This window comes from Mercenaria mercenaria, chromosome 7, assembly GCF_021730395.1.
Source record: "Mercenaria mercenaria strain notata chromosome 7, MADL_Memer_1, whole genome shotgun sequence".
Classification (NCBI taxonomy): domain Eukaryota; kingdom Metazoa; phylum Mollusca; class Bivalvia; order Venerida; family Veneridae; genus Mercenaria; species Mercenaria mercenaria.
In genome coordinates this window covers 71,130,968-71,148,246 of record NC_069367.1, presented here as the reverse complement: position 1 = coordinate 71,148,246, position 17,279 = coordinate 71,130,968, and the positions used below count along the sequence as shown (strand labels likewise).

At 31.9% G+C, this 17,279-nt stretch overlaps 1 protein-coding gene across 2 annotated transcripts in view; it reads right to left on the bottom strand.

Annotated features, from left to right (window-relative positions):
- Positions 1-15,390, bottom strand: part of LOC123553955 (uncharacterized) — a 115,055-nt gene extending 99,665 nt beyond the window's left edge. For both annotated transcript variants that reach the window (XM_053548642.1, XM_053548643.1), the window contains exons 1-4: positions 15,316-15,390; positions 3,871-3,946; positions 3,000-3,320; positions 103-174 (exon numbers count right to left, since the gene is read on the bottom strand). In XM_053548642.1, coding sequence (XP_053404617.1) covers positions 103-174; positions 3,000-3,320; positions 3,871-3,916 — 439 coding nt within the window. In that variant the 5' untranslated portion in view covers positions 3,917-3,946; positions 15,316-15,390. The remainder of the gene's footprint in view (positions 1-102; positions 175-2,999; positions 3,321-3,870; positions 3,947-15,315) is intronic.
- Positions 15,391-17,279: the final 1,889 nt, after the last annotated feature.

The window sequence follows — 17,279 nt, the reverse complement described above, 5'->3', positions numbered from 1 at the left end:
ATAAACTGTAAGTAGATAATGGTAAAATCAGTCATATTCCGTAAAATTGTGTTACTATAATTATGCACACGTGATTTTATTTTATAAAATGTAAACATTTACATTCCATAGATCCACTGTATTCGTGTGTGTAATAGTCATGGTGAGAGGATGAGCCTGTTGGATGTATCCAGTCTGCAATTTAACACAAGTTTTAATCAGTTTCGTGCAAAATTCGGGAAAATGAATTGAGAAGAGTATCTATGAACGACTGTACCAAAGAAAATGACACAAGTTGTTTAACAGTTTTTGAAATCATTTTAAAATAACTTTGAAAATTGTGTTCAAACAGGCACATATTTTTAATTTAAATGAATAAAAGGAAATGATTTGAACATGCATGGTAATGAATTAAAGGAGCTAATTAATTCCATAAACAAGAGTAGGTTAAACTACTTAAGGACTAACAAACTTTAATTTTTTAAGTCAGGGAAATAACTGAGAAAACAAGCATGGCTTTGAAACAGCACAGATGCGGAACGGTACTTAACAAAATACGAACGTATTTCTGAAAGTAATCGAGTCTGCTCCGCTTGCAAAATGAAATTTACGTTTGATGAATTCTACAAGGTATCGTGGTATTAGAACATTAGTCCAAATCAGCAGACACCGTAGACGAGTCATTTTCCACTTCAAATTAAGCTCAGAAAGTGGAATGAGTTAATGATAAGAACTGTAATCAAAGCCTGCTATGTTTTTAACAAAGACGAACGAATCTAATTACTTTTCTTGAAAAATGAAAATTACCATATTATTTAACATTTTTACATTAAATCTAGTCACGTTGTTTTAAACTGCAACAACAACAATTACTTTTATTTGCAATCAGGTTACATAATAGTAACAACATAATTAAATAAATTCTTTAAACTGTGGGAATGTATTACAACAAACATATACTTTTAAAAAATATTTCGGAAAGACAAGCAGGCACCGTGAATCCAAACAATACTTCCTGTGTATAATACTATTGTAAAATCAATTCAAGAATAAATGAATTCGCTGCACTCTCACAATTGAACAAACAGTACAAAACTCATATTTATATTTCCAAACATCAAGACACTGCTCCACATAGGATGCGTGCTGCCTGTCAGTACAAGTGAAGCGGGGATAACGACGAATTAAGAATTACATGCTCAATACAAGGCATTAGGAGAGGTTGGCGGGACTGGCACTTATGCATCTGAACAATTCGCTTGATATTAGACACAGTAATATTTGTTAATTAAGACAGGCTACAGGAAGGTTTTTCATTCGAGTCTTTTTGTTTAGGTGAATGGGCATAAATATATGTGAATTATACTGGATCTATACAAAAAAAAAACCATTTTAAAAAAAATTCAAAAAAAAAAAAAATAAATAAATAAATAAATAAATAAATAAACAGGTTCTAAAAGTGGAGACCTCCTCGTGGTTAGAACTGGTAACGTTTGAGATCAAACGGCAAAACATCCACATGGATAATGGCAATACATGATTCATATTATACTTTTAATAACCCTTTAGAAGTCGGCGAGTCATTGGCAGGGGACTTAAACTTAGTCAAGGCCAATAATTAATTTTTCATCCTTGTTCATCCGTACCCCCACTATGCTCGTTTTCATATCATGGGAAATTTTGTAAAATAATATTGGATTTCTCGAAGTGATGATTACATTTTTGATGTGATTCAGATTCTTGTAGGAGGGAGAAAAAATCCTGGATCGCCCCTGTAAACTGTTATTGCATGTTTATCATTATTGTAGTTTGTATAAAGGACTTATAACATACACAAATATAGGAAGAAACTTGACATTTTATATATCTTATACACGTGGTCTAGTGGCTAGAAGTGTATGAACAGCTTTCGAGAAAAATGAGCCTGAATTTTTAAGCTGCACATTTTGCCCTGACCTGTGTGCAAGTGTAACATGGACTTTGTATATTGTTCTGATGAAGTGAAAATTTAACCCAAGTTTAATGAATACATTTCATAAACTGCACTCTTATTAATAAGTGTTTATGCAGTTTCGTGTGTATTTAAAATGATTTATGGAATAAAACAGAAGCCTGAAATTTGATTACAAAAAATTACCTTAAGTTTAATGTACTCGAAGACTGAAAGAGGTCTCAATGCATATACAAATGTAAACATATTATCAACTGGTAAGAGTTGAGATTTCAAATGATGCCTATGGAAAAACAAGTGCATATCCTCATCCGTTTAATGAGACTCGTGGAAGAATGTGTCATTTCTCAAATATTTCATATATATGTAGATTTCTTGAAAGTGACCGTGACGAAAACATGTATGAATCAATTAACATATGATAAAAGCATTATATTTTCGGTTGTTTTCAATAAATTCTAGAACTGAGTTCGATAATGTTTAGCATTACTTGTTACAGAGTAAAAAGGCTACGAATGAACATTTTTAATTAACCGTTGTAAAAACTATTGACATATAGATCACTTGTAATGTATTTGTCGAGTTTTAGACATGTTGTATCGTTCCATTTAACAGGCACTGATTGGCACTGTGTAGTAACCAAAGTGTTACCCTTCGTAATTAAGTGCGCCCAGTCAGCCAGGTAGGCCAAACAAAACACCTATGAATCTAAAGGCCACAAGTTCGAATCCGAGTGAGGCGATTTGTTTCATGACGATAAGGAAAAGAAAATATGTGTTAAGTCGTTCGTCATCCTTCTTTCTCCGAGGTGAAGTTGTAAACAAGTCAGTACTTAAATGTACATATTACGTAGGAAAAAAAACACTGCTAGGTTTCTGGCAACTGTTGTATAGCTGAACTTCTGTTGTAAAACGGCGCCAAATGCACCAAATGCAAACGGCACCAAATGCAAACGGCACCAAATGCAAACGGCACCAAATGCAAACGGCACCAAATGCAAACGGCGCCAAATGCAAACGGCGCCAAATGCAAAATCAAACAAATAAGCAAATAAGCAAAAACATCTTACCAGTGTTGGTACCCGTCCACGTGGTGTCGGTAGAATAAGTGTAGCCTGTATTCTCATAAGGGTACCACGTGTCATACGGAGACTCTGTGTAAGTTTGGGTATACCCTGAGTAACCGTTCTCGTAACCTGTGTATCCGTTCTCGTAACCTGTGTAAGTGTTGGTATACCCTGTGTATCCGTTCTCGTAACCTGTGTAAGTGTTGGTATACCCTGTGTATCCGTTCTCGTAACCTGTGTAAGTGTTGGTATACCCTGTGTTTCCGTTCTCGTAACCTGTGTATCCGTTCTCGTCGTATTCGTAACTAGACTCGCAGATATGACCTTGAATGAAGACAAAAATAACTCCAATAATTACCATCGGGGAAAAAAGCGGTTTTAACAATAAAATTATGATATAAATACTATGTGAAAATGAATCAAATGTCCACTTTTAAAAAAAAATACAACATTTGTCGGCGAGCTTATCGAGTCCGTCGTATATATTTTTTTAACCTCCTTTAGGTGAAACGGTTGTGTGAGTCAGCATGCGGAGTGTTTTTAATTCCTGACAAGTTTAACGTTTTTACTTATGCCGGACCCAGGATTTATTCTATGTCATCCTTAAAATAACGTTAAGGCATGACTTCCGGTAAAACATCTGTGCAAAAACGGCCTTAAATAATACAGACATGCAGTTCAACGATTAATGTTAAGTAATTATAGAATACCCAACTGAATTTGTAATCTTTATGAGAATGTTTTTCGAATAAATTCCGAAAGATTTAAGTAAATTTTGATAAATTTCAGTAGTGTTGTAAGTAATAATAGCAATTAACATTAAAACATGGAACTGTCATGATCATATATCAGAACGATTTTATATTTGACTTACCAGGAACAGAAAGGATCAATACAAAGCCGAACACGGTCCAGCGCATCGTTGTCAAATTTCGGTATTTCCAGAATACCTAAAATAGGGATAAATGTCACTTCATATTATTAGTAAAAAGCTCTAATTTTAGAAAATAAGGTATACTTACTGTCGTATACTAGATATATGTCGCTATGTGATAAAATCTATATCAAGGTCAGCTCTGTGTAAAAGCCAGTCATCGGTCAATTCATTATGCTAACCTTAGCAAATATCTACGAAGTACATTATACTGGTACACCACTGACTAGTTATGCAAAATAGAAACAATTTTCGTTTAGAGTCTATTTGGGTTTATATTTCAATAGCTGGTTCCCAGCTTGCCAATGCATTTTTAAATAACCCACATACTCGGAAAGCCATGTGGAAAAAGTATCTATGGGATTCAAATGTTTCGGTCTTTTACGTTGGTTTTAAACAAAAATTCTACCGTAAAATCGATCCGTCGGGATGGGCCAGAGCAAGATTATTCGTGAGCATAAAACTCATCCAAACAAATAACCGCGTACTTATTTGAGTCTGTTCATGAGAGAGGTAATGAGAAGTGTTATGTCCTTCATGACCCGAACCCTCCTCCACACCTTACCGCCAAACTTGACATAAAAACAACACTGGGTCGGCTGAAGGTAGTTCTCCGTTCTTCAATGTGGCCGAAATATACAGTATAATTTTAATAATAATAGATATTTATTATTATTATTATTATTATTATTATTATTATTGTTGTTGTTGTTGTTGTTGTTATTATTGACAAACATAAAATAAAATAATGCCTTCACACGCTCAATTTATTTTTTCAACTGATGTTTAAATCCTTATCGTTTTGAATGAATCTATGAAATTAAGTCAAAACAGGCGTAGTAATTACGACAGTAGAAAACTTTTACAAAATCTTGTTCTGTTCTGTTTGTGACACCCATTTTGTGATATCAGGACTTATCATCTGTCTTTAAAATTAGAATATGGCAGTAATTAATTAAGAAATTACCAGGGTTAATGACGTAAGAAATCACAAATTCTAAACAGTGTCTTGATTTATGTATTCCCTTTTTCCAGTTGTTTTTATGTTTGTATTTGTCTTGAATTGTAGCTTTTTATAACTCTGAATATCTCGTTTTAACAAAATACACATGCAGGTTATCCGGATTTGGTTATTTAGTTCCAACGAATATATAGAATCAGACGCAAAATTCTGCGGTGCAAAGGCTGTATTTATATTCCTTAAAACTCGCAAATTAGTTTCGAATTTTAACCTGTTTTGTTTCAAAAGATTCGAAGTAAGCGATTTAACCCGGCATGCATCCGGCCGCAGAGGTCATGAAAAGGGTCCAATATCTGTACACAATGTATAGCGAAAAATATGGACATAAATATTTTGCTCCTTTTTTGAGAAATTTTCATTTATGAGCGAGTTGCTTTAAATTGTAATTAACGTTTCAATGGCATGCATGTAGGTAGACATTTAAACTATGTTAGGCAATATGATAGCAGGATAGACACATTATTGTACCCATTGTTATAGTTCGTTTTTGACGATAGTTGTATATTTACTTTGATGTTATGATATTTTAACTCGACCTTTACACTGATATAGACATTCATGCAAAGACGCGAGATACTAATTACTGTGAGATAATTAGTAATGCCAAAATCGTGACTTTAAGTGGAAGAAAAGCAAAACTAGTTCAAGTTTAAGAACAATTATCGTGCATTAAGATTATTTTTAAACATGTACTGTATAGTATTTCATATTATAATGAAGCTCGCTATCGTGACATTTTCAATTTTTTTTAAAAAATACGGTAAACAAAAAAGTGAATATTTTTTATTGAGTTCTCTTTGCGTGTGAGTGTGTGGGTGTATGCGAATGGTCGTATTTGTGCGCTGATCTTCAAGGTGAAAAAGAAGTACTAGCTTTATTGTATATATTGTATATAAATTCACCAAGTCAATATTTTACTTGACTTGTATAAATTGACCGATTTGTTTGATAAACTCAGGTCCATTTTAGATTATTCAAATTTACCTCATTATTTGTTCTAATATCCGCTGTATTAAAGCTTAGAAATGAATCACTTCTGCACATTTTGAAGTTCTTGTGTCAATGTTCTTGATAGTGTTGAAGAAAGTGTCTGTTATCTTAGGGTCAAGTAACCTTTCAACCTTATCAATATCTGCCAAAAGCTGCCATGAATTTTTAATGTCAAAGGAGTCTGTGGTTTAAAATAGTATTTACTGCTCTTTTACCTAGCATTTAAAAATGCAACGTGGATACAAATTATGATTTTACTGACACAATGTAGTTTTCTTTTTCATATTTCTTTTCAGGAAGGTTGCCATGGTATTGCTGTTTATTGTTTTGTGAATGGTTTATATGTATATTTTCTAAAACGTCTGCTATTGTCGTTATAAATTCGTGAATTGCAAACGTCAGCGACATGCTTTTGGAGAGGGGTACCGGTATGAGCCTGTAACTCAACCCTATTTAATGTTGTGACGTAACACACTGATACTTCGCAAATTAAACTAAATACACTTGACACGAATTTGGCCATGCATTATTCATGGAATTTCGAATAAGTTGTTTAATGTGCTGTCAAGTAGACAATGAAATATTTTTGTCGTCAATTTCTTTTTTCTTTTTGACATTAAAGGGGCACACTTTCGTGTCAAATTCCAAATTTTATTGATCATATATGAATTAGCAACTATCACATCACTTATAAGTATTATTTAAGTTTTTTTGATATTTGATACGTATAAAATTTAATGTTTTTATTAACAAAACAGTTCCGTTCCATTCTGTCTTTTTTATTAACTTCTATTTTCAATATATGGACTTTTGTTTTGAATATATTTTATGTATTTTTCTAAACATTTTGCAAAATACTGCCAAACTTTTAACTAATGAAAACTCTTTTTACATTTTGAAAAAATGGAGATAATTCTGGAGCTTTGCCCCTTTAACAATGATCCATATCTCACTTCAAAAATTGAAATATGATAATGATAAAAAGTTCTCTGTAAATAATGAAAGAAATTATAAATTAATATAAAAAGACCGTTTTAGAAATCATAAGTAATAGACGTCACTGAAAATTAGGCAAATAATACTCCTGGTTAGACACAAAGGTTAAGGTCAGTATCAGTACTGTCCCCTGCAGTTATAAAGAAAATATCGTATACAATTATTTCACTTCAGATTTTGATAATGGTTAAAAATACAACTGAAAAGTAATGGATAAACTTTTATTACAATTGACATATTATACCGTCAACTATTTATAGAGGGAAAGTAATTATGTTTGATGTGATCTATTCATTTCTTATAACGTGATACACGTAGCATGTGAAACTCTGGGACATAGCAGTCTTATTATACGGTCAAAATTATGGTGTCAGTTTTTCTGTACCCTTTCTGGCCAAGAAACCAAAACCAAATTGAAAAGTAAAACCAGAGTTATTTTTCAAGTTTATACAGGGCTTTATGTGTTTGTGAAAATTAACTTTACTACACATCAGACATACTTCTCTTGTACATGGCATGTTTAATAGGAATCATCAAACTTCAATAATTTGATCTCATTATTGAGCCATGCCATGAGAAAACCAACATAGTGGGTGTGCGACCAGCATGGATCCAGACCAGCCTGCGCATCCGCGCAGTCTGGTCAGGCTCCATGCTGTTCACTTTTAAAGCCTATTGGAATTGGAGAAACTATTAGCGAACAGCATGGATCCTGACCAGACTGCGCGGATGCGCAGGCTGGTCTGGATCCATGCTGGTCGCAAAGCCACTATGTTGGTTTTCCCATGGCACGGCTCATATTTATAATATAAGTGTATCTACCGGAGTTCTCCTGAGGGCCTGGGTGATGAAAATGATGTAGAATATGTACATTTCAAGGTATTGCGAAATTTCAAATTGACATTTTTATCACCCGGTATGTTAGGTACTAATTATAATAAACTAATGAACTTTGTCATTTTTTTTTTAGAAAAGACGTTTGATGTTTTCTAAGAAGTAGGTATGGGAAGTCAGTGTATATACTATATCAACCTCCCAAGCCAACCTCCAGGCCATTTTCTGAACAAGCTGGTAAATAACACTAAGTTATGCTTTGTTTCAAAATATTTCAGCCTCAAGTATTCTTTTTGTGAATGAATTAAATATTAATCTACTTTGACATTTATCTTAGAAAGGTAATGACGTGTGTCTCACCACACAACGTTGCCGCTTCCACGCTTGAAGACGCCAATTCATTGATTTTGGTCTCTGGACTGGTAGTAAAATACATTATAGAATTTGCTTTCAAACTTTAAAACTTTATTTTCCAACCTGGGTTTACATCAAGTAAACAACATAAGGATATTTTTCATCATTATACTGTGAAAAATGGCCTGCAGTTAGAATTTATGCATTCTTTGAATTATGCAGTTGTATTTAACTTAAATAAGTTCATATATGACAAGGTAATATAAACGATCATAATAGCCATATATTTATTGCATTTTTACCTATACCGTTATTTTCATACCTAAAGATAAAAGGTTGAAACTATGACAGTATATATAGAGAATTGTAATTTTATTTCATCCAGTGAGCTTCGCAGACAGTATTATCACGTGTTATAAACCACGTGTGAGATTACTATTTTCGAAGCTCGCGAGATGAAATGAAATTCATCTTACACAAAATCTAAACAAATTTTCTTTAGATTTATCAGAAAGACAAATTTACTGGCACTTTTATTATTGTCCGATTTAATGTTCCTCACTAGTAGCCCTAAATATACAAACCAAGGCATACGTGATCAAATACCAATGCGCAAACAATATGTGCCAAATGCATATCAGCAACAAATAATAGTCAGAAATATTTTCTACCAAAACACATTATTAAACTGTCTTTTTGTTTAATATGACACTTATTACAGATATAAAATTTGAACCATCGCAACGTATGTTAAAAACTTTCCTACTACATAAGCGAAATAAATATCTGCATAACAATCAAGTATTGATACCGCCGCCATGGAAACGTGGAAACTGAATTTATGGTTATTCTTGGCAAGGGTAAAGTACAAGTTTTCATTTTGCTGAAGCGTATAAAAAGGAAAACACCGACATGAAGTTCACTGAATACTAAAATGGGATATTGTTTATCTGCCTGACGACATACTGCACATGAATATACCTGAAAATCTTCAAATTTGGTGCAAGAAGACTTACAGAACAGACCCTTTCAATGTTATCGGATACAACTACTGGTAAGTCCCAACCAAATGAACGATAACGTTTTTAAAAACAAAAATAAAATGAATGTTAAAATTATTCATTTCTTAGCCTTTAGTAGTTTCTGTTGACTATAAAAATACACTTTCAGCTGTCACAAAATAAAAAAGTTATTTTCTATAAAGATAAGCTTACATCAGATTTATTAATCTAAATATCTCAGACAAAATAAGGATATCCATAGTTTTATGGTTATTTTCTGTGTTGTAACTTATTTTTATGATAATTATTATCTACGTATACAGTAGAAAAAAAGTACATTTAAAGAATTTTTAGTATATCCGAGAATTTTACTCAGAAATAAAGACAGATTTGTTTGATGGTATTTAATATGTGAATTTTGGAATTTATACAATTATTTGTATGAATTATGTAATATTCTATTTACTAAAGTGATTTATCTCGTAGCTTGCTTCAGTTTTTTTGTTCTAATAAGTGTCTGGTCATTCACTTCTCATGTTCCTACCTTAAAAACGGACCTGATGGCATACCCTAATGATCATATATATACAAGAAGTAAAATGACCAGCACACGTTAAATCGTATTTCCCCTTCCTATAAAAATACAGCTCCTGATCTGTATTTAAAGTATTCGTAAATGCAGTAAAATAAGGTCAGAAAAAAAAATTTAGCTACAATTTAATTTTCTTTTTGAAATGTTGGTGTCCGATTTTGAAAGATATCATTTCGAAGACACTTTTTGTTAATATTTTTTTGCGAATAATATCAAATCGTGCATACATTCACACACTTGACATTTATGAAGTAAAGATGTTTCTACGTAAATAAACATTTTTTTCTGTACAAAAGATAAAGTGAATTTAAATGTAAAAAAATTACAATGCATTATTTTATGTATACAAATGTGTCCTCAAAATTATACGTCATTTCCATTTAATCAAACTGGAAAACATCTAGATTTTCGAAAAACAAAAGCACTCTGTTCTTTTCTTAAATCGTAAAAGTTTCTTTATACATCAAAAAGTTTTAAAAGCTCAAACTTCGACCAAATTCTATAATAAATCACTTTTTTATTGAAACATGAAACATACCTAAAAGATACACGACTTTGATTAATATTCATCAGCAAAGAAACTTCATTTTATTGTTTGCTTGATCAAAACATAACATAACCCGTGAAACCTTTGTCTATAATACACACATTCGTTACGTCTTATAAAAGAATCTCACATAGTATAATTTGACATTTTATGTTCCAAAACGGTTGTCCAAAACAACATTTAATAACTATATTAATATATCGTAAAATAAGCTTGTAACTGTGAGTTTGAACTTCAAGCATGTCCACATATCTAAAACAAATGAGCCTTGCCATGAGAAAATCAACATAGTGGCTTTGCGACCAGTATGGATCCAGACCAGCCTGCGCATCAAAGCCTATTGCAATTAGAGAACCTGTTAGCGAATAGCATGGATCCTGACCAGACTGCGCGGATGCGCAGGCTGGTCTGGATCCATGCTGGTCGCAAAGCCACTATGTTGATTTTCTCATGACACGGCTCAAATATATTTCATTTGACCATGTTACACAATATATATGAAGCTTTCATTAAGCTCTCGTCAGAAGTTTCATATTGAATCCAAATTAGAAGACTTTCTTAAGATATTTTTGCACGGTTAGGTAAAATGTTTTTTCTGCATTGTAGAATATTATTACACTGATTTTTCAGTCAACAAAAAGGCAGGGTCATGTGTTTGAGTTTTGCCCAGACATATTTTAACTATCTGAAAAAAATCTCAAGCAAATTCTTACATTACATATATAATAAATTCTTGAGTGCAGCTTTTAATGGAACTTTTCACAGTTGTAAATGTATACATGTTCTATGAAATAAAATGTATAGGTCCATGTGCTTATTTTTTTTTTTAGATATTTTCCCATAATTGATTAGATCAGAAACTTTTAACCGGGTTTTATGCTATTGATTGGAATTAATTTACGTTCATATTTTCATAGAAAATTTTATCTTTAGAAAGATAGTAACTTTGCTAGTTTCACCACTGAACACACGGATTACCGCTTATCCGTTGTATGGCTGTCATAATCTGCCACTGGTTGCTGATACAGATGGGAATATCCGGTAAGAAAGTTACGCCAAAAACAGTTGCCATCGAACCAGATATTCCCATTGGTATCTACAACCGCTGGTAGATTTTATTTCTTGGATACCTTACTTTACAAGTTATAGAATTAATAAACCATTGCTAACACCCTTTCTTCTGGTAGCGTATTTAAACAAATCACACGGAAGCAGAAAATACGTGATCACGTTTCAAAGAGTTTCGGTTTAGATTTGTCATTTACAGTGTAATGTTGTATGAGGAACAAAGTGCAACTATGTGCAACTATCAGGGTATTTGATTTTATCGAACTTACATAAACAATGTGTAATTAATACACGAATCGTTATCTGCCATTGACAGCGCGAGAGACGTCTGGCATGTGGGGTACCAGACAGGTTTTGCCCGCATGGATAAAAATCAAAAGAATTATGCTTCCATATGCAAAGTTCATTCTTTATTCTATGTAATAAAGATAAATGACGCCATGCACTCCAATCAAGGATGTAGGAACGAATTTTTTCTAACGTTAAGAATTTTTTCAAACTCTGTGGGCTTGAAGAACATTAGTTTCCAAGACAAACAAGAGAAGAAAAAACACAGATCACCGAACTCATTTTAATTTTATAGGGCATTTTCTTCACCCACTGTTTAAGCATTTCTGAAATTTTGTAAAATTAAAAAAATGGTGGTACTTTATAAAACATATAATATCCCACTAAATGATTTCAGGTCTTACAGATTAATATGAATACAAGGTGATGTCAGTATTATATAAGCATCTATGTCACTAACGAATATCTTTCATTTTTACATGTTGACATAATTACCCCACCCACTTTATTTTCAATGGAAAAACGTATTTAGATCTACAAAAAAAATCTGACGGTAGGATTTTCAAAATATTTTGCAGCTTTAACGACACACAAAAAAACTTCAAAATGGAAAGAAAAAAAGTTGGGGTCACCGTGCATCTAAGAGATTTATTAAGAAAAAACTGTTAAAAACTAGTGAATTTTGATATTTTTTGTTCTTTTTGTTTAAATTAATATTTTCTAGATAATATAAAGAGCTATCTTGAAAACTTTTATTTCAATTATAGCTTATCATTATATGTATCAGTCAGGAAAATATTAAAACCAAAACTGATCTACTTTAATAGATATTTGAAATTACCTACCCCTACCCCATTGTAAATCGTATGTCAAGTTTAGGCAAATGCCAGCCAAAAATAAGGGTGAAAATTTTTTTTCGCAAAAAGTAGAATCTATTTGGTTAAATGGTACATTATTAGCCATAATTTAATTATTTATGATTAATTTTTGACAAAACTTTTGTTTGAAAGCAATATTCGAAGAAACATTTTTCAAAATGTCAGATATCCTGAAAAACGCTCGTACATCCTTAATTAGACATTCAAAACTACAATCATGGGTCCAGATTTTCAAACCAGACTTACAAAATATCAAACATACAACCCTGTCTTTTAAAATGCCAGATCTCCTAAGTAAAATATTGAAGCTTTCTTTGAAGCTTATGAAGTTTTGAAACCTTGAACTTAGATTAATGTCTAATCAGTTAAAATATCTTTTATCCGAACAAAACAAAGACCTGAAGCAAGTGCTAGTTTTATCAATTTTCAGCCAGAAGTATCAGCATAAAAATACGATCGCTTTTTGGCCATAACAGCGAATCTTTAAATATTTCTTGTAAACACCTTTGTTTAGTTGAAAAATAAAGATCATATATTGTTTTTCAATAGAAAGCGTGGACACCCCACAGGCCGCCAAACACGACAAAATGAAAATTTTCAGGCTTGGTTTGACTCAGTCTGTTCACGGACGGTAGTGGAAATACATTCGACCGTCCACACAATCTACGGGTTGAGCAGACCTCAACATTTAAAATGTTACGAGTACAAAAACACAAGTTAGAGACGTACGAAGATGTGTTCATACAGCCATTTGCATAGAATCTCAACCAATCTTACCCTGGAGTGCAATCATATGAAAAGCGACGCATGGTCCCCAGTTAAAATAATGCACTTCATGAGAAAAAAGGGCAGAACTAAACAAACTAGAAAGTAAAGAGGAGATCTTAGGTTATGGAGCATGCATATTACAGAAACTGTCAAAGAGACAAAATTAAAAAGCATGGAAATGTGTCGTGAGAATTTCCAGCAAGTTTTCTTTCCTGAGTATATAGCAAGCAGACGAAAGAAATATCGTTTATCAAAACATATGAAACGACCTTAAGCAGTTATTTATCATTTAACATAATTATCATCATTAAATTATTTAATGTTCGCTTTTTGTCATATGACAATATTTACTTTCTCCTTATGCGTTTCATTGAAAATCATGACGTTAATTTTACTTCAACTGGAGCAGAAAATGCGCTAAAGTTATGATAGCGCCATCTTTCTTGAGAATGCTCGCATGAAGCCAGTGGGAACGTTTCCAGCGTGACGCCGCCAGTTAAACAAAGTGTGTTCAATTTATGAAAAGGAACTTTGTTTACAAATTGAAAGGAAATATAATGTAAATATAAAAAATGAAGTTATTTTCTTCAGCGTTCGTGCGAAATGACAGAATATGATGATATGTTGTTCATTTCGTAAGAATTCCAATTTATTTATGAATTAGTGCAAGCAATTTGATTGCGTTAGCCGAAATGTTCATAGAATGAGCTTTTTGTACTCATGCGCGTATTTCAGCGTTGCATCAACGCCAAATCGGATAGCAGTAAAACTCAAGTTGAAAAGCGGCAATGACGTTCTTACTTCTGAATGGTAAATATAGCTAGGAGCACCTATTCTCTTAGTCAGATTGTCATGTTTTCCATTCAAAAAACTTATAAATATATTTACTCGGAAATACATGTGTAAGTTTTAATTATTTTGTTTTGTTTGTTTTTACAATCATTACAACACTATTTCTAATGCTTATATCACCATGAAATTATCATTATCATCATCATCATCATCATCATTATTATTTAGATATATATATATATATATATATATATATATATATATATATATATATATATATTAGAAATAGGTGATGAAAATTTAAACTAATGCACTCGTTCATTTTTCATTACGCACTTGGAAAGGGCTGAATACTATTGTTGTAATAACTTATATCCCTGCCATACCTGTTATATATGTGTGCTAATTATGATCGTGTGTTCAACAGCAATAATATATGATTAAACATTTTTCTGGTGTTCATGCATGTGCAAACCCTGCCGAATAACGTATACACTGAATGTGAACACCAAAACTGTTTTAATCCTACATGAACTCTAAAAATGAATTTAAGTGAATCATTTAATAGTATATCTAATTAAAATAATACAATATGTGGCATATGTGAAGTCACGATCTTTCTGTTTACTGCTAGTAATACACACATAAATAATCATACAGTTAGGTTTTTTTTCACTGATGTTTGGGAACTAACCAAAACTATTTTCCCTCGGTTTCGGGGACATACAATTTTCGCCCTCAAATCGTCCCCGCTACCCCGGGAACACAGTTTTGACTCATCTCTGCTACAAAAGTGTAAAAAAACAAAGGAAACACGAAATATGAGCACAAGATGTCATAAAATAAGCTCAAAAGTTTGGTTTACTTAAGTCACTTGCAAATATCTCAATCTTAAGCACGCGGAAACTTTCATTGAAATTCACATTTGTAGATTTTTTTTTAATACAAGAATTAAATGAAAAGTAAAATATTTCTTATTTCATTCCGTTAGAAGAATTTGTTTGATGCCTGTTTCTGCAAAGCATTCAGCACACGACTCTCTCTTCTAAATCATTTTTAAAATACAAATTATACACCGCAGAACAATTTATCCCAAAATGCGTAATTTTAATTCATTACTCGAAACAATTAATTCTAATTAAATATCAGTATCAACAAATAATTTAAGGATCGGTTTAAAAAAAAGCATTGTACCATTACATAGTATGATAAAAATAAAAGTACCACGTCTATTTATCTAAAATCACTATAAATACCTTAATATATTCCTAGTCCACACGCTTCAAAATTTTAAACCCCTCTGCAAAAATACACATTTCTCAATAACATAGCTATTGAACCTATTTTGTCAATTACTACTACGTCATAATCGATAAAAAAAAGATGTTTATAAATAGACGTTAGTTCTTTATTTCAAATAAGTGTAATTTGAATCCGAATAATTAAAGCGAAACCGTCTATGTATTCATACAATGTATATCAATCTTGCAAACAGATATAAATATTTAAAGTACACATTTTATGGTACAAGTATATAACCATGAAGAAAGTTTAAAAAAAAAAAGTAATTGCCTAAAGTAACGCTTTTATTATGTTTTCGAAAGTCAAATTAAGATATTAACATGTGAAAGAGTTGTTGATTACCTGCATGCATCGATCCTATTCGATTCGAGGACACCAAACCACGAATTTAACCAATGTGGAAATATGTATGAAATATAAATAAAAACAATCAAGAACAATGTCCAACAGGAAAAGCCATGTTGAAAGAACGCATCCACCCTTTCAACATTCCAAAAGACAGTGTAGATTATTCGCCGCCTGGTGAATCAACAGTAACTACTGGAAGGCATTGTAAAATACAAAAAAGTTAGTTTAGTTTAAGTATATTCATTCCCAAGAGTACATAACATAGATTTGTACAATTACAACAACAAGTTAACATGATATAAAGAAAAGGATAAGAATGAAATTATGTAAATGCTCATGACTATCTCTAAATAGATCATTTCAAAATAACTGATGTTTCATATCTGTTAAATCTTTACATACAAAATAATTTTGCATTAATAAAACAATTTCGAAAAATTGATTCTACGTTTCGTGATGTGTATTGTGGTGATAATAAAAGTTGTCTTTAATGCAGTACAACAATCATTTGCGATTAAACATGCGTGCATAGTTCTTAAGGACTTTTAAGCCGAGCATTTCGTGCCTTACGTATGTTGTTTCTATAACTTTTTGAATTAAATAAACATGTCGTGCTTTATGTTTAACTGATTGTTTTACATCAATCAGAATTAAGCATTTGTTATGTTGAGACGATTTTATACTGATTTTTGTGTCAGTGTTTATCCATAATTGGTTAAAATATTTTCTTTTCTACTCTTTAGAGATAGATAGATCTATTTCAACATAAAATGTCCAATTACATGGCAAGTATGACATCAATATATACAATAAACAATAAACAATGTATGAATTAATATAGCCATGTCAATCCACATTATATGTCAAGGATAACACAAAAAAGAGTTAAAATAAACTCTTCCTTGAGATGTAGTGTTGTATGACATAGGAAGATATCAATGAGTGAGAATCATTCTGAGTTGCCATGAAACATTAAAATGACTAGACTATGACTAGACTATCTATCTGAAAATATTGAAAACTTACTAAAAATATTTAAAGCACATGTAAAAATTAAACATTTAAATGACTAGACTATCTATCTGACCAAGTTGAAAACTTACTAGAAGAAAATAAAAAATGTTTATAGCACTTTGTAAAAGTTAAAAAGAATTTTAAAAATGTTCCTTTCGTCGCTTTTGTTGAGGGATTCGCCTGGCAGGGACAAAATTGATTCTCATTAGAGAGTAACTTTGGAACACTGACTGTTTTATTATCAATGACTGTTCCAAGATGGTGCTCCACCATATATTTTTATGTGTTTGTTTTATCATTGATGCCTGTCGATGACTTTATCTATATGACTGTCACCACATACTATTAGGTTATTTAACATTGTTCAGTACAATACGGATATATATTTGGACGAGTACCCAGCTGAGAAAACCATATTGGACGAGCCGCTAGGCGAGTTCAATATGGTTTTCTCAGCTGGGTACGAGTCCAAATATATCTCGTATTGTACAGTACAATGTTAAATAACCTTTTTATTCTATATCTATTTTATCTTACTATAATAATTGTTTAAATT